Source organism: Neoarius graeffei, chromosome 7 (assembly GCF_027579695.1).
Source record: "Neoarius graeffei isolate fNeoGra1 chromosome 7, fNeoGra1.pri, whole genome shotgun sequence".
NCBI classification, from domain to species: Eukaryota; Metazoa; Chordata; class Actinopteri; order Siluriformes; family Ariidae; genus Neoarius; species Neoarius graeffei.
In genome coordinates, this window is record NC_083575.1 from 26679334 (window position 1) to 26703053 (window position 23720).

A 23720-nucleotide genomic window follows, 5' to 3' on the forward strand; every position below is an offset into this window, starting at 1 on the left:
ATGATCATTTATATACTCAGCAAAAATAAAAACTTGACACTCATTATTTTTCAAATAGTGTTTAGAAACTTTTCTTGAAAGAGTTCTTCTTGTGATTATGGTTAAATGCATTGTCAAGGGCATTACGTCACACATTCATTCTACTGGTCGGGCCTACGTAGCACGTGCGAGAGCACTGCACGCTAAAATCACGTTTCCACGTGACACAAGTGATGTGACCTATTGATACACGTGCAATTGATCTCACGGTAGCAGAGTAGAGTGTCATCTCAGAAAAACAAGGTTTTATGGTTAATTATTCGTTAATTTGCAATGCCATGACTGTCAAACATTCAGCGTGAACGTGCCATTGGCACGCTGAATACGGGAACATCCGTCACTGACGTTGCGAGGGTTATGGGATGCAGTCGACAGACCATCCATAATCTCCAGACACGTCTCCATCAAACTGGCACCACAGCCGACCGTAAGGAACCCTCCACAGAACTTGCAGGAGCTTGGTGCCATGTTGGTACAAATATGGCAGCGCATTCCCCAAGCTGTGTTCAGACGCATCATCCAATCCATGAGGAGACGTTGTATCGCAGTTGTGAACGACCATGGAGGACACACCCGATATTGACATGATTTCATTAAGTTGTGACTCACAGTTTTTGATCATGGACATTGTCGTCGCATTTCCGGTGGAACGGATTCCATGACAAACATGATCTGTATGCTATAGCATCTTTAATGACAAGATAATTGAATACAATTGTTATTTCAAACCTATTTTCCAAAATGTTCAAATTATTGACTTTGAAACGAGTGTAAAGTTTTTATTTTTGTTGAGTATAATTAAACAATATTGCCTGGCTTTTTTTTCATGGTATATCAGATATATTCCATTCAGCTAGTATGATACTGAATGAGTCAAAGCCGAGTAGCTGAATGGAATATATCTGATATACCACGAAAAAAGCCATTATTATTATTATTATTATTATTATTATAATACATACACATTTGATGGAACAATTATAGATTTTACAAAAACAGGGGGTAACTTACCAATATTGAATGCTGATTCTGATCGAATGTAATTCAATGTTCTGTCAATCCAATGTACTGTACAAAGTCAAAGTCCTAACACTAAAAATGGTATAAGTCCAAAAAGCCTGAACAACAACCCAACTTATATACAAGCTATATACAGGTTGACAGTTCAAGTTCAAAGTTACTTTTGGTCGTAGTTAATTGTTACATTGCAGTTGTTCAAAACAAAAGGGCTTTGCTGAGTGAAGTCCTCTTGTAAAAGTCTCCGTCATGTTTCCTCACCTCCAAGTAGAACATTGACAGTATTTCTGCTATTGCTCTCTTTTCCAGTTTTTTATGTCTGTTGGGATATTTTTCTCTTGTAAATATGCATGAAGAATATCCAGTGAAGTTTTGATAGCCTTTCGGGTGTTCAGCCCATCTTTAGTTTCAATTTATTTATTTAGTGCTTAAATCTAGTACTGAATTAACCCTGTCTTCTCTCATTCCTGGCCAACAAAGAAATGATTATGTGCATGCGTAACAGAAAAGTTTTGTCATTGGATCTTCGTGTGTAGCGTCGTATTGTCCTGACAACGTGTAATATTATAACAGTATTGCACGCTCATTCTCCGTTGGGGAGAATGGCATAATACATGGAGTAGCGATATGACAACAATATTGCATGCCATCAGTAAACCTACTAGAAGGGAATAGAATACATGTTTTTATTCCATGGAAAAAGTGGCCTGTATGTATAATATTTAAACAATATTGGCTGGCTTTTTTTTTTTTTTTGTGGTATATCAGATATATTCCATTCAGCTAGCATGATAATGAACTCGTCTTCGACTCATTCAACATCATGCTAGCTGAATGGAATATGTCTGATATACCACAAAAAAAGCCAGCCAATATTATTTTTTTATTATTATTATACATACACATTCCTTTTGGGTGTTCAATGGGTCTTTCTCTTTCAAAATTCTCTCAAAACTTTCCGTATTTAACAAAGCAAACCTGGCGGCCATGTTTATTTACAAATTGTCACAGTCGCTCGCTAGTGAGGAAGTTTTACATCTACAACGTGTGACGTCATGTTGTCTTGACAACCATGCAATATCGTAAACCATATTCAAAGCTCATTCTCCATTGGGTAGAGTGATGTAATACACGCAGGATAAGCGATATGCTAACAATACTGCATGCTATCAAACCAAATTAATGAAACCTGCTAGAAGGGGATAGAACACATTTTTATTCCATCAAAAAAGTGTCCTGTTTGTATAATAATAGACTATAATGAACAAACGGCATATGAAAACATAAATAATTTAAACGAGGAATATGAGTGCCCAAATATGCTGAATTTATGTCACCATACTGCCAAATTCCTGTACCATATGTCTGTATGAAAATGATTAATAGACTTTCCTCTTGTTGTTGTGTGTGTGTGTGTTTGTGTTTTTTTTTCAGCCTATCAATTACAAAATTGTCAAGATCCATACCCATTCCATAATGGATATATAATCCACAGTGACTTCAGTGCAGGGCAATCCATAACATTTGCGTGCTATCCTGGATATCTTCTAGTTGGTTATCCATTGTTAACATGCCAGCATGGAACCAACCGTAAATGGAACCATCCATTCCCACGTTGTGAAGGTAAGCGGCAAACATCGTAAGGCTCCTAATATTGCTTATCAGTGCTCTTTTCTGATCCAAATTCCTTTTTCTATCTTCCTTGCATAATGCGCTCTCTCAAGAGATTCCGAGGCAAATGTAGGCTTATATTTGCTCCAAGTTTACAGAATAACTGTGCCGATTTTCTCGAACCATTCCACATCCCCAAAGGCCTTTTAATGATGGTTTTTAACTGAAGTGTTGCTGCTTTGTGTTCAACTGGTACGGCATAACAAGGACTTCTTTTTTCCCTCAAAGCTGCCTTTTAAATTAAGCACCTTGAAGACTGATCCATTGGAGACCAAGGCTACAGGGACCTGCTTTAAATTGCGGCTTTGATGATCAGTCAGAGTAGTGCAGTGTGAAAGCCGTCTGGCCCATAATCAGTCAACAGCACTGTACATTTTCCCTTTCTTCTGTCTGTCTCGGCGCACCAGACACTATCGCTTTCTCTCCTCTGTAGCACTGTTTGCACCATCTTTCCCTTTCTTTCCATCTTCCACTTTGTGGAAGCCCCTCGTTTTCCTCTAATCCTCTAATAATCCGAACAGAAGGCCATGATCCCCTGCCTGACAGTGCTGTCATTAGTATGATGATGTTGCACTTCCCCACTGCTGATCATCTGCCATGAATATCTTTCTTGGAAAAGATGAATTATCATTGTGCTTGTTCCTGAATTGTGTATGTTTTTGTGCACAGCACCATGTGGCTACAACGTGACAGCTCTGAACGGTACGATTTTTTCACCCGGATACCCCAATGAGTATCCAGATTCACAGGACTGCCTGTGGCTCATCACAGTGCCGCACGGCCATGGCGTGTACATAAACTTTACACTGCTCCAGACTGAGCCTGTGACCGACTACATTGCAGTGTGGTAAGTGCGCATCACTGATCACACCAAAAAGAACATTACTTAGAAACAGAGCCTTTTAAAGTTCTTCTTATCACTGAACAATAGTGTAGATAGGAATTAATTTCAGGGGAAGATCAGGAAATGTACAAAATTAAATCACGGTGAGATTGAGGGCTGTATTTTTATTCAGTAATTAAAAATAGCTGGCAGTGAAATTCTTTATCGGTTAGTTGTACCAAATCCAGGCATTGAAAACTAAGGTAGAAATTACATGGATCAGCAGTGGTACTAACAGAAGTGGAAGATTTTCTATTGTTTGCTGTGGTGCAGGAGCAGAACTGTTGACACTGCTAGATCATCAGTGTCAGTTTAGTGTATCCTAGGAACCAGTGGCAAACTTACCGTACTATTAGAGCTGGGACTTGAGCTCAGCCAAAACTTAGCCAGACACCAAAAAAGTAACAGTGCAAAGGATTTTGCAAGGGGTTAGTGGCAGGCTGCCAGGTACAGTAGTTCCATTTTGTGTAGTTGTCGATTTTGATTTTAAAAGTAACTAAGCACATCAGGAAATGAATACTTAAGTACGAGTGAAAAATACTGTCGCAAGCATGCATGGAAGAAGAGTCTGGAAACAGAAATTGTAGTTTCTCTGTTGTTAGCCTGTACTACTTGCTCTCAATAGCACTGGCTTGACTGCTTTATTAGCATTTGCTAACACTACTGATGAATACTACACCAGCTGGAAGGTGACTTCACTGCTGCGCTGATGGCGACAAAGCACCGCTGCAGGCGCAAAGACACCACGCAGCACCACAACTTCCGTCAATACACCAGTGTTACCAGGGAAACCAGGGTTTTCAGGTGCTGCGTGGTGTCTTTGCGCCTGCAGCGGTGCTTTGCCTGTGCTGTGGCCGAAAATAGTTCCATATATAAATTGGTCTAGTAAATCCCTTCGTGTTAATTTGCATTGATATGTGTACTCGATGTGAATGTACAGGTCATGAGAAATAATTATAAAAAATCTTGAGTTATTTGATTCACTTTTGCAACGACAATGCTATCTGGACACGCCGGATTACAGTGACTACGCTAAGCTAAAGCTAACCTGGGCGTTTCTAGATCAGGACAATGGCTGGGTCGGCTACAAAACGCTTTGGCTCACTCATCCAACTCTAGGGACTGCAGGGACTGACTCAATTTCACCTGGGGGTGGCGTACTCCTTTAAGCTCATGTTGGCCTTCGAGAAGACTGTGGGCAATACATATTTGGTCCTTCCCACTCTAAATCAAAATCTGATTGGTTAATTCATCTGTCACTTCCTACATAAACATTCACTGCCATGGCCTTCTGTCCTGGCAATGAAGTCCTAATAAATGGGTGAGTCAGCTCAAAACTCTTCTCAGCCTAGAGACAACAAACAAAACAATCTCATTGGATAACTCTGTTTTAATGTTTTCAGGACAGTAACCCTTTCATTTCTGAAGCAAATTTGATAGAAAATGAGGCCAAATTAGAAGAGACTAATTATAATGAAATTATGAAAGAATGAAAGAAATTAAATAGAACATTTGAAATGCTGATATGTTTGGGCCTTCTCTGAAGGTCTAGAAGGCCCTGACGGTTCCCCTCTGCTAGGAACGTTTCAGGCGTTTCGAGCAATCAAAGCGGTAAGAGTCTTATAGAGGCGAGACGTCTGAAATAACATGAGTTTTTTGTGAAATCAGTGTCTCATGGCCCCAAACTGAACAAGCGTCTCTCTCTCTCTCTCTCTCTTTAACTTTCCTCACCTTCCAGTCCCAGTGGTACTAAGAGTAAAACTCTATCACTGGTATCCATTTTTCCAAGTCTTTTTCATTGTTGTACAGAATGTTAGTGCTGCACATCACTTAGGAATGAGATAGAACTTTGAGTCATAGAATGATGATGGTCTGAGCATTGCGTTACGCTCTGCTGCTGCCACTTCATTTTTTCAGTGTGATCCCCGCCGAGGAGTCAACCTCAAAACCCTGTGTCGACTTCACATGCACAAAATGACAAAATGCTTCACCTCATGCACTACTGGGAAACAAAATTAATTTAGCATCATTTTGCATCTTTTTAGATCAGCCAGCCAATCTGGCCATATTAACAGGAAATAGGAATCTTATGACACTATCAGTGAGAACAATTCAAATAATATGTTATTAATATGACATAAGAGGCATCTTACCTAATAAAACCAGATTGACCAGGAAAAACGATGCTTCTGATTCATTCATCCTGTTTCTCTTGTTGTTTGAAGTTGACTATTTGTGAAGATTATTATATCACAGTTACTGCCCTAAACATGTTACCCAATATGTATATAATCAGCTGAATTAAATTGTATGTACGTTTGCTTAAACATCCATGAATAAGCATTACAAACAGTTATAAACTACAGTGTCTTGCAAAAGTATTAATCCCCCTTGGTATTTGTCCTGTTTTGTCGCATTACAAGCTGGAATTAAAATGGATTTTTGGAGGGTTAGCACCATTTGATTTACACAACATGCCTACCACTTTAAAGGAGAAAACTGTTGTTTTATTATGACAAACAATAAAGATGAAAAAAAAAAACAGAAATCTGGAGTGTGCATAGGTATTCACCACCCAAAGTCAGTACATTGTAGAACCACCTTTTGCTGCGATTACAGCTGCAAGTCTCTTGGGGTATGTTTCTATTAGCTTAGCACATCTAGACACTGGGATTTTTGCCCATTCCTCAAGGAAAAACTGTTCCAACTCCTTCAAGTAAGATGGATTGCATTGGTGTACAGCAATCTTCAAGTTATGCCACAGATTCTCAATTGGATTGATGTCTGGGCTTTGACTAGGCCATTCCAAGACGTTTAAATGTTTCCCTTTAAACCACTCCAGTGTAGCTTTAGCAGTATGTTGAGGGTCATTGTTCTGCTGGAATATGAACCTTCGTCCCAGTCTCAAACCTCTGGCTGACTCAAACAGGTTTTCCTCCAGAATTGCCCTGTATTTAGTGCCATCCATCTTTCCTTCAGTCCTGACCAGCTTTCCTGTCCCTGCAGATGAAAAATATCGCCACAGCATGATGCTACCACCACCATGCTTCACTGTAGGAATGGTGCTCTCAGGGTGTTGGGTTTGCGTCACACATGGCATTTCCCATGATGACCAAAAAGATCAATTTTAGTCTCATTTGACCAGAGAATCTTCTTCCATGTGTTTGGGGAGTCTGCCACATGCTGTTGGGCAAACTCCAAACATGTTTTCTTTTTTTTTCTTTAAGCAATGGCTTTTTTCTGGCCACTTTTCCATAAAGTCCCACTCTGTGGAGCGTCTGGCTTAAAGCGGTCCTATGGACAGATACTCCCATCTCCACTGTGGATCTTTGCAGCTCCCTCAGCGTTATCTTTGGTGTCTTTGCTGCATCTCTAATTAATGCCCTCCTTGCCCAGTCTGTGAGTTTTGGTGAGCGGCCTTCTCTTGTCAGGTTTGTAGTGGTGCCATATTATTTCCATTTTGCTATAATGGATTGAATGGTGCTCCCTGGGATATTCAAAGTTTGAGATATTTTTTTATCACCCAACCCTGATCTATACTTCTCCGCAATGTTGTCTCTGACCTGTTTGGAGGCTCCTGGGTTCTCATGTTTCTTGCTTAGTAGTGTTGCAGAGTCAGGGTCCTTCCAGAACAGGTTGATTTATACAGACATCATGTGACAGATCATGTGACACTTTGATTGCACACAGGTGGATCTTAATCAACTAATTATGTGACTTACCGTATGAAGTAAATTGGTTGGACCAGCTCTTATTTAGGGGTTTCATACGAAAGGGGGTGAATACTTATGCACACTCCATATTTCTGTTTTTTTTTTTTATCTTAATTATTGTTTGTGTCACAATAAAACAACAATTTGTACCTTTAAAGTGGTAGGCATTTTGTGTAAATCAAATGGTTTTAACCCTCCAAAAACCCATTTTAGTTCCAGCGTGTAATGTGACAAAACAGAACAAACACCAAGGGAGAGGAATACTTTTGCAAGGCACTGTATTTCAGGTGGTGGTTCAAATGGCAAAATCCTGCCCCTGTGCTCTGCCTTTGTCATAGAATATACAGCACTGTGCAAAAGTCTTCTACACATTTTTCATACAAACTTTGTGATAGAGTTCTATTTTATGACTTCTACATTATTGAGTCAGTACAAAAACATTTTAGAGTACCAAACGTTCGTTTTCCAGCACAAAATTAAATGTTACAGAAAAAAAAACAAGTTTGTATCTGAACAGCATATTACATAAGAGATCATGTTTCAGATTAAAAAAGAAAACATAATGAAGGCTGCTGGGTTTTGGTGCAAAATTATGATGCGAGTGTGACAGTCAGAGTGTCCAGAAGAACCGTGGCTGGTTCTGTAAGATGCTCAGTAAAACCTACAGCTCATTTCATTATAAAACTGCACTCATTGTACCTGAGACAATTTTTTTTTTTTTTTTTAAAGCAAAGCACTGTCTCACACTAAACATTGACTTTTTCATGCATTACTGCTTATTGGTCTTTATGGTATTTTTTTTAATGGAGAAACATTTAATTTCATTACTTTTGAAGGCATCTTTGCTCTACAGCATTTTATTGCATGTGCCTGACTTTTGCACAGTACAGTCAGCTCTAAAATAATTCCCAAAAATATTTTTAAAGATTTCTATCAATCGCATAATATTTAAAAAAAAAAAAAACTTTAAGATGTGTAATTGTCAGTATGTGTAAGAGTGTACAGACTGGTGATAAATTAAAAAGGAAAAATAATAAACCATTACTCTGTTATCCTGCGAGGGCATTTTGCCGGAATAGTTTGAGTCCCTTATAGAGAAGCATCACTGTAGTTCTTCTTCTATGATAATGCATTTCTATCCTTATGCATGGTTTATCTGGCATATTCAAAGATTTGTTCATAACATTTATAGTTATATTATACAAGCCATTTTTATTTCATTCTATCTGACACCTCTACTTAAGTGGTCCAAAAAGAGGTGTAGCGGTGAAAAAAGTGCAGCGTATCTGGGCCCTTTCTTCGTTATGTAGGCCATTAATCTCCAAAAGCCATTAAAAGAGTGGGCTACTCTGTTAAGTCATCATTTTTCCTGGTTTTCATTCAACATGGTCTGTAATGAAATGGCTTCACATGAAAGTCAGCACAAAATCCAGCCATACATTTGAAAGCAAATCAATTTTCTTCAACCACTCAGAGGAGGAAAAAAAAAAGCAAGGCGTTATTAAACTATTTAATGCAAGAATTGGGAGTAATACATTTCCAATGTGCGCTCACTTTCTTACAGGGATGGACCAGAGCAAAGCAACCCGCAGCTTGGGATCTTCAGCGGAAATACAGCCCTGGAGTCAGCCTACAGTTCTTTCAATCAGGTTCTTATCAAGTTTCACAGCGACTTCTCAACGAGCGGATTCTTTGTCCTCAATTTCCATGGTTAGTTTCTCTTCGAAATGAAAAATATGTCGCGAGAAATCCAATATATATCATGCAAAGTCAGCTGGGAAAATGACTAAAACACGAGAATCATTCTGTTACCCGATATTCAATAAAGCAGCCACTGGTTCTGACAACATCAGCATTTCCTAGGATTCGACTGATCATGGAAAGACCACTCTTTTGCGCCCATGTTTGATATTTGTGTTAGAATGTAAGCATGGGTGAAGGAAAGAAAAAAAGAGCTTGCTTTCCTTTTATTTCAGCATCGTGTTGCTGAGTTCTTCAGTCAGAAGGTGCACATAAATTTTCTAGAACAGCTGTGGGGTTTTACCACAACAGTCGTTCCAGCTGTAAATAAGTATGTTCATATTATTGAATTTTGTGCTTTCTATAGAAGCAGCTCATTCATTGGGACTTGTATGGCAAATTATCTTCATAATCTAATTGTCGTCAAATAAACAGATTTAAAAACGTATTAAAGAAAGAAAAAACAGTTTTGTTTTATTAAAAATGTGAGCTGGTATAATGTAAATGATGAGGAATTTGTCTTCTAGACATTCCACAACATTTTGTTGATATAGTTTATACTATACATCACAATGTGTCATTCATTAGTGAATCAAAATGTATCCTTGATAAACCACTGTGCTATAAGAAGAATAAAACACTCGAGGTGGTGTGGATTATTTTTGTAATAACAGCACGGTCTGTTGTGTTTTTTTTTTCTTTCCTTGCTTCTGTTACCTCCGGTGATCTGAAATCATGCTATATTTCCAAGATATAGAACAAATGCACATACATGCAGTATATCCTGACATTTTTGTGTTGTCAAAGTAACTTCAGTTAAAGCTAGACGGTCTTTTGATTTCATAAAATCTGTGAAATTTAGTTCCTGCTGAAATTTGGTCATTGTGATATGTTTATTTCTGTTATATATATATATATATATATATATATATATATATATATATATATATATATATATATATTAGTGCTGTCAAGCGATTAAAATATTTAATCGCGATTAATGTCGCGACTGTCATAGTTAACTCACGATTAATCGCAATTTAATCGCACATTTTTGTCACATGAAAAACCATTGTAATTCTCTTCTCAGCATAAAAAAGTGAATGGGCTTGCCCACCATTCGAACTACGGGGGTACTCGGGGGATCCGAGATCCCCTGAAACAGACATGAGATCCCTTGAAAACATGATTTGGGAAATGTTGGGGGGTCTCTAAAATATTGGCAAAATGATGTTTATTGACATAGCAATCGTGTGTAACGGGAAGCATTTGCATATCCGAAGTGAACGTGCGATGGAGAGCCGCGCTCTGAGACAAGCGCAAGCACCCCCCAAGGGAAAAAAAGGGACCCCCCGAAAATATCGGCATAGTTCGAACACTGGTTGTACCAATGTTTTTTTTTTTTTATTGCAGAGCATAACATGTCTTGTCACAGCCACTGCAAAGTCGGGCTGGAGCTGCCGATGGGAAAACGAAAACTAAGCCGAGCACCGTGGCTCTTCGGGGGAGGGCAGAGGACTCTGGCTGTGCGGGGCGTGGCATTACAGTCTAGCTGCTATCATTTTTCTAAGCAAAGTCCAAGTTCCTGGCAGTTTCAAAAGCTTATGAAAAACTTACATCATGTCACAGAGCGTTAATCTCGCGATAAAAAAATTATCGCCGTTAAAATTGAGTCAAGTTAACGCGTTAATAACGCGACATTTTTGACAGCACTAATATATATATATATATATGTATCACATCACACATCACATTATCTCTAGCCGCTTTATCCTTCTACAGGGTCGCAGGCAAGCTGGAGCCTATCCCAGCTAACTACGGGCGAAAGGCGGGGTACACCCTGGACAAGTCGCCAGGTCATCACAGGGCTGACACATAGACACAGACAACCATTCACACTCACATTCACACCTACAGTCAATTTAGAGTCACCAGTTAACCTAACCTGCATGTCTTTGGGGGAAACCGGAGCACCCGGAGGAAACCCACGCGGACACGGGGAGAACATGCAAACTCCACACAGAAAGGCCCTCGCCGGCCCCGGGGCTCGAACCCAGGACCTTCTTGCTGTGAGGCGACAGCGCTAACCACTACACCACCGTGCCGCCTATATATATATATATATATATATATATATATATATATATATATAAAACAGGCCATTCTGTGGCTGGGAAGTTATTTAATTTGAGGGGATTACCTAGCAAATAATGTGCATGAAATCACTCACTTTGCACAGTCAAACAGACAGAGGAAGTCCGTGTGCGCATACGCAGGTTTACCTTCTTCTTGTTTTGGGTTTTACGGGAGTTGGCATCCAGTGTTGCATTACTGCCATCTACAGGTTTACCTTTGACCGTGCACTGACAGTTGCATCATTTTGTTGCTAAACGAACAGCTGAGGGCGGCACGGTGGTGTAGTGGTTAGCGCTGTCGCCTCACAGCAAGAAGGTCCTGGGTTCGAGCCCCGGGGCCGGCGAGGGCCTTTCTGTGTGGAGTTTGCATGTTCTCCCCGTGTCCGCGTGGGTTTCCTCCGGGTGCTCCGGTTTCCCCCACAGTCCAAAGACATGCAGGTTAGGTTAACTGGTGACTCTAAATTGACCGTAGGTGTGAATGTGAGTGTGAATGGTTGTCTGTGTCTATGTGTCAGCCCTGTGATGACCTAGCAACTTGTCCAGGGTGTACCCCGCCTTTCGCCTGTAGTCAGCTGGGATAGGCTCCAGCTTGCCTGCGACCCTGTAGAAGGATAAAGCGGCCAGAGATAATGAGATGAGATGAGACGAACAGCTGATCACACCAAGGTGCTCGCTGACCGCCAATATTTATTAGTTTGGTCCTGCGTTTCCTTTCCTTCGCAACATAATGTCTTTTCTTCTCGCTTTCCGTTACTGTAGTCGGTCTTTCACATTTCATTCGCACACTCACGTCCTCCATTTTCCTCTCCTGTTTCAAATTTGTATTGTGGCACAATGCCTTGCGCAAACAGGGAACGCCTACTACATGATGCATGACATAGTGTCTTGAATTGCGTCATGGTGAAGCAAGAAAAAATAGCGGAGAATTTAGAGCCACGTGGTCGTAAATTCATTAATTTTTCTATTTTTAAAAAAACCCTAATAAAATTGGAAGTCTGTGATTCGAATTCAGTAGCTTTCAGTCCACTAAACAAAAATAATCGGGTGTCGGGGAAATTCTTTTTATGACCTACATTTGAAAAACCTGAAAGGCAGTCTAGTTTTAATTACAGTTATACAAATAAGATAAACCTCTTCAAAATATTTCCTTTCTTTTCAGCTTATCCTCTGAAGAAATGCTCCCCTCCCCCTGCTGTGGATGAGGCAGAAATCTTATATGAAGACCGAGACTATGAAATAGGTATGTGACATGACACAATTTAATCAATATTTATGACATTGCAGGCATTTAGCAGATGCTTTTATCCAGAGTGACGTACAGTAAACCCAGAACAGCCTGGGGTTAGGTGCCTTGCTCAATGGCACTTCAGCCATTCCTACTGGTCCAGGGAATCAAACCGGTGACCTTTTGGTCCCAAAACTGCTTCAGTAACCATTAGACCATGGCTTCCCCCCATTTATTTAGCATTTAACAATAATTTTGCTCATTCACTTATTTTACTGTTTAAAAAAAAAAGGAAGTTGGTAGATTGAGAAATCACAGCCGGAATGTTTTCCAGGGAAGATTCTGACAGGATATTATTAATAAATATGTAGCACATGTCTGTGGATAAACTTTTTTGTCGCATAACAGATGGTTTCCACATCACTGGCCAGTGACTATATGTTCCGTTGCAGTTCTCACTGTGTGTTAATTTTTTTTTAATGTGGTGACATATGTAAAATAAATGATATATTTGACAAAATTATACGTCATATGAAATTACAAATGAAATTCTAATCAGTGGCCTCAGATATAGAAAAGCTATAGGGAAAGCTATGGCCTAACGGTTAGAGATGCAGCTTTATTGCTTTCCTTTCTGCCCTACCCTATCCCTTTTATGGCCCTTTTCCACTACCCTTTTTCAGCTCACTTCAGCTCGCTTCAGCTCACTTCAGCCCGACACGGCTCGCGTTTCGACAACCTCAGAGCAGCACGACTCAGCTCGCTTCAGCCCTGCTTAGCACCCAAAACTCACACGGTTTTGGAGTGGGGCTGAAGCGAGCCAAACCGAGCCGAGTGGGGCTGGGGGCGTGAGGAGACACTCCCCTGTGCACTGATTGGTGAGGAGGAGTGTCCTCACATGCCCACACATGCCCCGCGAGCACGCTGGGATCTGTAAACACCGTAAACCCGGAAGAAGAAGAATTACGAATTACGAGAATTTCTGAAGCCTTATGCACCTCGCCTCATCTATACGCTCTTGCCAGTATCTGTTGGCGTTGTCGGTGACAACAAGCCACAGCACCAAGCCCAGCAACACTAACGACTCCATGTCCTCCATGTTTATTGTTTACTATTCGGGTCGTGAGACTACCGCTTAAAAGCTCACTGATGTCACTGTTTGCGCTGCGTAACGACATCACGTGACGTCCACCCACTTTCGCTAACTCCACCCAATGTGTCCACCCACTTCCAGCCAGCACGCTTCAGCGCGGTTGTAGTCGAAATGCAACTCCAACAGCCCCGCTCAGCTTGACTCAGCCCAACTCAGCACGGCACGACTCAGCCCAACTCAGCACGGCACGGCTCAGCCCAACTCAGCCGCGTTGGTAGTGGAAAAGCGGCATTAGACTCTATCCTTAGATGCAACGTAGAGGAAAAACAGACCATTAGTAAAATCTATGAACTGCTTAATGTTGATAATCCTGAACCATTGAACTCTTTGAAACAAAGGTGGGAAGAAGATATTGGGGAACGGATACAGGATGATGTGTGGCACAAAGGTATTCAGAGAATGTACTCATCCTCTATCTGTCTATGGCAAATTGTTGTTCAGTTTATCTGTCTATGGCAAATTGTTGTTCAGTTTAAGATCGTACATTGGCTCCATTGGTCTAAGGCTCAACTTGCTCTAATATACAGTGATTTTGACCCTCCCTGCGATCGATGTAAACAGGCCCCAGCCACTTTATGCCATATGTTATGGACATTGCCCAAAAACATCAAACTACTGGGGCCTGATATTTGAAACTTTTTCAAAAATCTGTGGCCGAGCAATCATCCCATCTGTGTCCATGGTGATATTTGGAGCAACCCCTCAGGATATCAACTTAAGCAAGGACCAAACTGACATTGTTTCTTTCTGCTCCCTCCTGGCCAGGAGGCTCATCTTGTGTAAATGGAAATTCTCTTCACCGCCAACTTATGGACATTGGATTAAGAATGTTATGTATTACTTGCAACAGGAGAAGATCCGCTGCTTTATTAAAGGGTCAACTGCACGCTTCTTTTCTACATGGCAACCATTCCTGACTTTTGTGGCAAATATGGAAGCTGAAAAACTCACATGAGGCACACAGTGCTCCCCTGCATATGCATCTATTTATGTAATTAATTTTTCTTTGCAATGGACTGGTCTGGCTGTATGTGGGTCGTTTTTTGTATGTCAAGGGGTGGGTGGGACAATATCTATTTGATTTGCATTCATTCATGCTCATGATATCTGGTAAACTCTGGGACGGTCCCTGTATGTTCTTCTTTTTGCTGCAATTTTGAATTCTTAATAAAAAGACCTTGTTCAAAAAAAAAAGAGAGATGCAGCTTTAAGAACAAAAGGTCACCGGTTCGATGTCCTCAACCAACAGGAATGGCTAAGGTGGTGTTTACATTAGACCGTATCCGTATCGTTTTCGTTGCAGATGCACTGTCTGTGCACATTAAAATGCCAGAAAACGACTCCACAGGCGGAACAGTTTGAATCCGCCAGGGCCCACGTATTCAACCCAGTACGTATCTGATCCGGTGCTGTGTAAACATTGAGGAACGAGGATACGCAGTGCTGAGCTCTAGCTGACGTTGTCATTGGACAACGTCACTGTGACATCCACCTTCCTGATTCGCTGGCGTTGGTCATGCCATGTTGGTCATGTGAATGAGCAATACAGGAAGTGTGTTGAGGAAGTCATTAAGTGAATGAGCAATACAGGAAGTGTGTTGGTTACCGTAGCACTAAATAGTCTTGTTGTAATCACAAAAAACGGCCGTTCTGCGAGGTGAAGAGTGTACCGAACACTGTTAGATCCTTCTAGCATAAACACGAAGGCCATACACGGTGTAAAAAAGGCGTCATTGTAGTACCAGTACCGCCGATAACAGACTGGCATACTTCATTTTTTACAACGACATCCTTCCACTTGCAAGTGGTGAGTGACTTGCGCATGCCCAATATGCACTGGGATCATGTGACGTGCCGTCTAATTAGTCATGTGATTAGCATATCCGTGTATTGGCGTTGCTGTGTGCACGGGGAATGGTTTTGTTGTGGGCACAGAAATTTTGTGTGTGTACGTGAATCGTTTTAAAAACGCTAATCTGATGATCCGCTGATTCGAAATAATGTAAACAGGGCCTAAAGTGCCCTTGAGCAAGACACCTTACCCCCAGTTGCTCCCCAGGCTGCTCTGGGTATGCTGTATGTCACTCTGGATAAAAGCGTCTGCTACGGTAAATGTCTGTAATGTAATAGAAGCTAAAAGATGATTAAGAATTTGCTTTTGTACATGATGATCAGAGGAATGTCAAAACGTTGACACTGTAACATTTCAGGTGACACTGTAAGATATCAGTGTTTTCCTGGGTTTACCTTGGTTGGCAATGATGAGCTCACCTGCAAGCTTAACTCCCACCTGCAGTTTGAAGGCCCTCCCCCAGTGTGCGAAGGTAAATGGAAACAAATTGCACAGTCAGGTTTGAAAACACATCTAACAAAAAAAAAAAAAAATCCCTGCTGAGATAATTTCATTACAGCCAGCACTGCTGGCAAAAGAAATAGAAATGGATATATGGAGAAAGACAGCAAAAAAGGTCAGAGATCCTCAGTGCTTTGTTGTCAAATGACTAAGGTGCTTGTGAGAAGCTTCACTCTCAGTAGTAAGATAGAAGATATAATACAAGGAGATTGATAAAAGGATTGAGCAGGATTGACGGAGGCTGGTGAAAGAGATCTCGCCAGAGATAGAAGAAAAGATGGAACTGCGATTGTGGAAAGTTCAATCACAAAGGAATTTTTGGATTTAATGTATTTAATAAAATTATTCTGATCCTAACACATTCAATCATGTAATAATAATAATAATAAGACCAACATCTTTAAAAAATTACCTAGATTAACAGTACTCATGAAGACACATTTTACCGAAATGTATGGAATATTCTGTTTTCTACGTCTCAACAGCTCAGTGTCCTGCAAATGAAGAGTTGTCCAAGTCCTCTGGGGTGATCCTGAGTCCAGGCTTCCCGAAAAATTACCCCAACTCACAGACCTGCTCCTGGATCATCAAAGTGTTGCCCTCCTATACCATTTCCATTTATGTGGAGTTGTTTCAGAGTGAAAAGCAGTTTGATGAGCTGGAAATCTTTGATGGTAAAAGCATAGTACATTACATCATGTAAGGAATAACATATCATGACAGACGGTGCAGTTGGAGGAAAATAATGCACATCAGTTGGGTGTGACGTGCGAAGCATCAAGCCGTGATCACCCCAAAGTGCATTATTTTTGTATAACAGCATGGTTTGGAGTGTTTTATTCCACTTATACTGCAGCAATTTGACAACAATTACAATGTTCAACTTATTAATGAGGGATGACACAGTGGTGTAGTGGTTAGCGCTGTCGCCTCACAGCAAGAAGGTTCTGGGTTCGAGCCCCGTGGCCGGCGAGGGCCTTTCTGTGCGGAGTTTGCATGTTCTCCCCGTGTCCGCGTGGGTTTCCTCCGGGTGCTCCGGTTTCCCCCACAGTCCAAAGACATGCAGGTTAGGTTAACTGGTGACTCTAAATTGACCGTAGGTGTGAATGTGAGTGTGAATGGTTATCTGTGTCTATGTGTCAGCTCAGCGATGACCTGGCGACTTGTCCAGGGTGTACCCCACCTCTCGCCCATAGTCAGCTGGGATAGGCTCCAGCTTGCCTGTGACCCTGCCCAGGACAAGTGGTTAGGGATAATGGATGGATGGAACTTATTAACGAATGACACGTCGAGCGTTTTAATGGTTCTTACTTAGATTTAATGTTGCGGAACATCTGAGAGACAAGTTTGTTCCTGTTCTCACTGTTATCCTGTTGTAGTTTTTCTCAGTCTCCCTCTGTCTTCCTCAAAAAAAAAACACATCGCCGGTCATTTTACTGAGGCACTAGGAAGTGTAAACTCTTTTTGTCCTGAAGACTTTCCTGTGGACTCTAAATTGACCGTAGGTGTGAATGTGAGTGTGAATGGTTGTCTGTGTCTATGTGTCAGCCCTGTGATGACCTGGCGACTTGTCCAGGGTGTACCCCGCCTTTCGCCCGTAGTCAGCTGGGATAGGTTCCCTGTAGAAGGATAAAGCGGCTAGAGATAATGAGATGAGATGAGACTTTCCTGTGCTGGGAAACTTTGCAAAGCACAATGACTGTTGCAAATCATTTAAGACCAAAACTCCTCCCATAAATGTTTTTCTTTAATGAATATAGAAGAGTAACTGTTGGCAAATTGCTGTGGTATAAAATGAATAAATCATGTATTGGTTATATATTGTTTTATTCTATCTACATTCACTGGATATGAGCAATCACGTGCTCTGATTGGCTACTCTACTACTAGGATATCAGCTCATATACTGTGAGTAGAGAAAAACAAAATGGCGGAGCGTTTTACTGAACCAGCTGAGGACGAAATAAAAACTTTACTCGAAAACAAAACCACAAAAAATAAAAATTAAAAAATCAACAAAATACACTACCATTCAAAAGTTTGGGGTCACCCAGACAATTTTGTGTTTTCCATGAAAAGTCACACTTTTCTTTACCACCATAAGTTGTAAAATGAATAGAAAATATAGTCAAGACATTTTTCTGGCCATTTTGAGCATTTAATCGACCCCACAAATGTGATGCTCCAGAAACTCAATCTGCTCAAAGGAAGGTCAGTTTTATAGCTTCTCTAAAGAGCTCAACTGTTTTCAGCTGTGCTAACATGATTGTACAAGGGTTTTCTAATCATCCATTAGCCTTCTGAGGCAATGAGCAAACACATTGTACCATTAGAACACTGGAGTGAGAGTTGCTGGAAATGGGCCTCTATACACCTATGGAGATATTGCACCAAAAACCAGACATTTGCAGCTAGAATAGTCATTTACCACATTAGCAATGTATAGAGTGCATTTCTGATTAGTTTAAAGTGATCTTCATTGAAAAGAACAGTGCTTTTCTTTCAAAAATAAGGACATTTCAAAGTGACCCCAAACTTTTGAACGGTAGTGTATGGAATAAAAGTATTTGATGGTAAGAACGTATCTTTTTTTCTCCAGTGTATGTGGATCGAATAAAAGTTATTCCACTCAATTTCATCATACATGGCTTATAGCCAACTCGGTGCTATGCGCCTCGTTGGCTATCAGCTCATGTACGACTTGATTTTGTGGAATAATTGTTAAATAGATAACTTATGTTTCCACATGAATAGTAGTTCAGTGTTAGTCGAAAGTGTTTGAATCCTCTATATTTCCATATTGTTGGTTGAAATAGTGTAATGAGAAATGGGTTTAGTTCCTTGGAACAGTCTCAATCTAATGAGATCTAAAAAGGCTAATATTATTATTTTAATCACTCTAATTAAGTGCTTGTGCCTCCAGCATGTTTTACACTCTATACCAGCACTGCCTATTACTCTTTCTCTTTATAGTCATAAAATGTTTACCTTCCAAGTATGCATTTAATAAAGCACTCATTTCAAGTCTTTGTGTTATCTGAGAGAAAGCAGTGGATAAGATTCCCAGTGATTGAAGTTTCTGTATCATTTTCTTTGGTCTGTGGCAATAACAGTGATTAATATTAAAAAAAGAAAAAAAAGGTGTTCAAAAACTTTTAAGTGTACATTTAATATCATCAAATATTATAATATACTTAATACGCTTAATAAACCCGTTAAGTATTTTAGTGGTCTACAGGAAATACACTTTATCATTTTTGCACAGTGTGTAATAGGTTGTATTCAGTCACGTGACTTTTGCTTGTGAGTTTACTTCTGGTGAATGAAGTGGTGGTCAGATAAACCAATTTGGCTGGCGTTATGCAAAGAGCTAGTGAAACTGTCTCTGGCTATTTTCACAGTTTAGAGGCCAATACACAGTCAAGATACCTTCAGAAAGTTGATCTTTGCAATGGGATAGATCCTTACATGTTGGTAAAGAATAATTTTTCCTACAAGTTGGAAAATTATCAATCCGTTGAGTTCCCCGACATCTCAAACTACCTGGTGCTGCAGACATCGTTCTACACAGACAAACGGATGAAAACCTGGAAGAATATGGAGGTGAACAACTTTTTATATGTGGCTGGGTTAAAGATCTGGGGATCAGGACACTACAAGATAAATCATGTATCGTTTTTCCCAGGTAAGGAGGCATTTCTGGGCTTTTTGTACGTGCCTTTGCGATGGTTGCTCGGGCAACAAGTTTTAGTATCCGTGTAAACAAACCACAGCCACTCGATTCTCAATGCTCTTTCCTTCCGGGTAAATCATTCACAAAGATCCACTAAAACCCCTTTAAAGACCTGGGTATTGGTAAAACAGGACGGAGAAGTGATCACGGCTCACTGTAACTGCATGGCCAGGGAAGCAGTTTCGTGCTGTTAACTCGTGAGCTCTGCTTTTGTGTTTCCGTGGATCGTCTCGATTATCTTCTCTCTCGAATTCAGTGTAGGAGCCCAATCTACATCATCGTCCTTGTAAAGATCGCTCAAACATCCCGATAAATAAAGTGAAAACATACGCGTTAGTTTACAATATGGTGACCATGATCAAACAGTTATCAAAAATACATCTGAGGACTGAAGTGTCTCCTGAACTTCAAAACATCACGAAATAACAGAAAGTGGTGAGAAAAGTGATTTGCGAATCCAGAGGAATTTACAAACCATTCCCGAAGTGATCACTGTAAACTCGAGCGTTCTTCTACTCTGCTCTATTTGAGGTTGAAAGCCACCTTTTTCATCAGCTTTTGGGAAAATACTTTGCTCTTTCACCCTTTATCGCTTCACGGGGAACCCGGAAGAAGCATTTATCAGTTTCATGGTTTCATTGATTCGAACAGCGCAAAACAACGCAATCGTAGGACATTTTAATGACTAACAAGGTGCCTCAGTGAAAGTAATGTTTTGTGAACAGTGAGTTCAGCTGACCACCACTTCATGTCTTGCATATCTAATGAGGTGGATGTGATGTCAGATGCAACCCACCTATTAAGGAGCTCTCAATGTGTATATATTAAAATGAAGTAAACCATGTGACATAAGTGTAACGCAGTGTGTAAAAGTCTCACTGCTATGCAGTCAAGTCTATGTATTTATCAATGAATTCCATTAAGACAAATTTAAAAAATTTAGAACAATAACATGCCACACTATTAACCCTTTGATGCAAAACATATGCACACCCCTTCTAATGCACAACATAGGTCAAAAATGACCCGCATTCATTTGCCAGGTTATTTCATGCTCACTGAGAGTTTTTCTTCGCTCTATCTTTTGAAATCAATTTATTTTATGATTGAAAATTCCAAGTATTCTTTAAATATCTTGTTTTTAATTACCACAAATCATTAATTTAATTTTTTCTTTCCTACTTTATGAACAAAAATACTTTTTATATTACTACACATGGGTCATCCAAGTGTGATTTAAAATTAAATGTCTTAATACTATAATAATCATTTGTTTCAAGTAATTACTTTAGCAGTGAATGGGGCCAGTTATTTATTTATTAACTATGTAGTTACAGTGGCGCTTGAAAGTTTGTGAACCCTTTAGAATTTTCTATATTTCTGCATAAGTATGACCTAAAACATCATCAGATTTTCACACAAGCCCTAAAAGTAGATAGAGAACCCAGTTAAACAAATGAAACAAAAATATTATACTTAGTCATTAATTTATTGAGGAAAATGATCCAATATTGCATATCTGTGAATGGCAAAAGTACGTGAACCTTTGCTTTCAGTATCTGGTGTGAACCCCTTGTGCAGCAATAACTGCAACTAAACGTTTCCAGTAACTGTTGATCAGTCCTGCACACCGGCTTGGAGGAATTTTAGCTCGTTCCTCCGTACAGAACAGCTTCAACTCTGGGATGTTGGTGGGTTTACTCATATGAACTGCTCGCTTCAGGTCCTTCCACAACATTTCCATTGGATTAAGGCCAGGACTTTGACTTGGCCATTCCAAAACATTAACTTTATTCTTCTTTAACCATTCTTTGGTAGAGTGACTTGTGTGCTTAGGGTCGTTGTCTTGCTGCATGACCCACCTTCTCTTGAGAGTCAGTTCATGGACAGATGTCCTGACATTTTAATTTAGAATTCACTTGTATAATTCAGAATTCATTGTTCCATCAATGATGGCAAGTCGGCTGGCCCAGATGCAGCAAAACAAGCCCAAACCATGATACTACCACCACCATGTTTCACAAATGGGATAAGGTTCTTATGCTGGAATGCAGTGTTTTCCTTTCTCCAAATATAACGCTTCTCATTTAAACCAAAAAGTTCTATTTTGGTCTCATCCGTCCACAAAACATTTTCCCAACAGCCTTCTGGCTTGTCCACGTGATCTTTAGCAAACTGCAGACGAGCAGCAATATTCTTTTTGGAGAGCAGTGGCTTTCTCCTTGCAACCCTACCATGCACACCATTGTTGTTCAGTGTTCTCCTGATGGTGGACTCATGAACATTAACATTAGCCAATGTGAGAGAGGCCTTCAGTTGCTTAGAAGTTACCCTGGGGTCCTTTCTGACCTCGCCGACTATTACACGCCTTGCTCTTGAAGTGATCTTTGTTGGTCGACCACTCCTGGGGAGGGAGAATGGTCTTGAATTTCCTCCATTTGTACACAATCTGTCTGACTGTGGATTGCTGGAGTCCAAATTCTTTAGAGATGGTTTTGTAACCTTTTTCCAGCCAGATGAGCACCAACAATGCTTTTTCTGAGATCCTCAGAAATCTCCTTTGTTCGTGCCATGATACACTTCCACAAACATGTGTTGTGAAGATCAGACTTTGATAGATCCCTGTTCTTTAAATAAAACAGGGTGCCCACTCACACCTGATTGTCATCCCATTGATTGAAAACACCTGACTCTAATTTCACCTTCAAATTAACTGCTAATCCTAGAGGTTCACATACTTTTGCCACTCACAGATATGTAATATTGGATGATTTTCCTCAATAAATAAATGACCAAGTATAATATTTTTGTCTCATTTGTTTAACTGGGTTCTCTTTATCTACTTTTAGGACTTGTGTGAAAATCTGATGATGTTTTAGGTCATATTTATGCAGAAATATAGAAAATTCTAAAGGGTTCACAAACTTTCAAGCACCACTGTAGCTAAGCCAACTACAATAAAATTAGCTAACTAAAGTAGAATATGTCAACAGCTCGGTAGCTAATAGTAATTACTTGTAACTTTCTGACAAGTAATCTACTCACTCTCAAGGTAACCTAAACATCAATTTTTTTTCTAAGGTAACGTTAGAACAATTGAAAAACATACATGTATTAGATGGGTAAAGGGCGCTGTGCTGAGCTGTGAAATGTCTGACACAAGCACAATTCACAGTTCCCACCAAACGCTGGAGTAAATGCATGCGGGTCGTTTCTGACCCATGTGTGTAAACTTGATGTAGAATTACAAAAGCTGTGCTTGTTCATAACTTAAGAAAGGAAAAATAAAAATGATGATTTGTGCTAAACAAAAACAAGATATTTACTGCATATTTGGAAAAGTAAATGACAAAATGAATTTATTTCAAAAGTATATCATAGAAACACTCAGCCATACATGAAATAACCTGGAAAATGAATGCAGGTCGTTTTTGACCCATGTTGTGCATTAGAAGGGTAGTGATACAAAAAGGGTTTTTATTCAAAAAGTAAGAAAGGAAAAAATAAAATAAGGATGTATGATGATCAAAAACAAGTTAATTGAGGAATACTTTGAATACTGAATGATGGAATTAATTAATTTATTGCAAAGATATAGAAGATTAAAAACTCAGCCTGGTCACTTTTGACCCATGTTTTGCATCAAAGGGTTAATACAGTTACATAACTGCATAACATTAAGTTTCAGTCTGTAATGCTGTGGCCATGAGTGTCTCATGTTTGAAATATTCAGTTTTATTTTGTTGCTGGTGTTTCCTTTTTGTTTCCCAGGGCCATCTGGACAAAGTCCATTACTGGTGGCACTTAGTGGAAACCACTCAACACAACTGAACTTTACAAGCAAAACTAACCAGCTTTATCTTCGATGGTCAACTGATCATGCTACCAACAAGAGGGGGTTCAAAATACGTTACACAGGTTTGTGCATCATTTATACCGTTTCATATTTTTTTATACCCAACAATGTGCGTTTTTAGAATCCAAGATGCCTTGCAGTTTGATCATTACGCTGAAGTCGTATTTACTTCAAAACAGTCTGCTAGTGGTCCGTGCAACTG

At 40.0% G+C, this 23720-nt stretch overlaps 1 protein-coding gene across 1 annotated transcript in view; it reads left to right on the forward strand.

Annotated features, from left to right (window-relative positions):
- csmd1a (CUB and Sushi multiple domains 1a) overlaps positions 1-23720 on the forward strand; it is an 800422-nt gene that overhangs the window by 675678 nt on the left and 101024 nt on the right. The window contains exons 41-47 of the mRNA XM_060924925.1: positions 2491-2679; positions 3397-3574; positions 8888-9033; positions 12358-12438; positions 15787-15900; positions 16415-16603; positions 23434-23580. Of these exons, the coding sequence (XP_060780908.1) occupies positions 2491-2679; positions 3397-3574; positions 8888-9033; positions 12358-12438; positions 15787-15900; positions 16415-16603; positions 23434-23580 (1044 nt within the window). The remainder of the gene's footprint in view (positions 1-2490; positions 2680-3396; positions 3575-8887; positions 9034-12357; positions 12439-15786; positions 15901-16414; positions 16604-23433; positions 23581-23720) is intronic.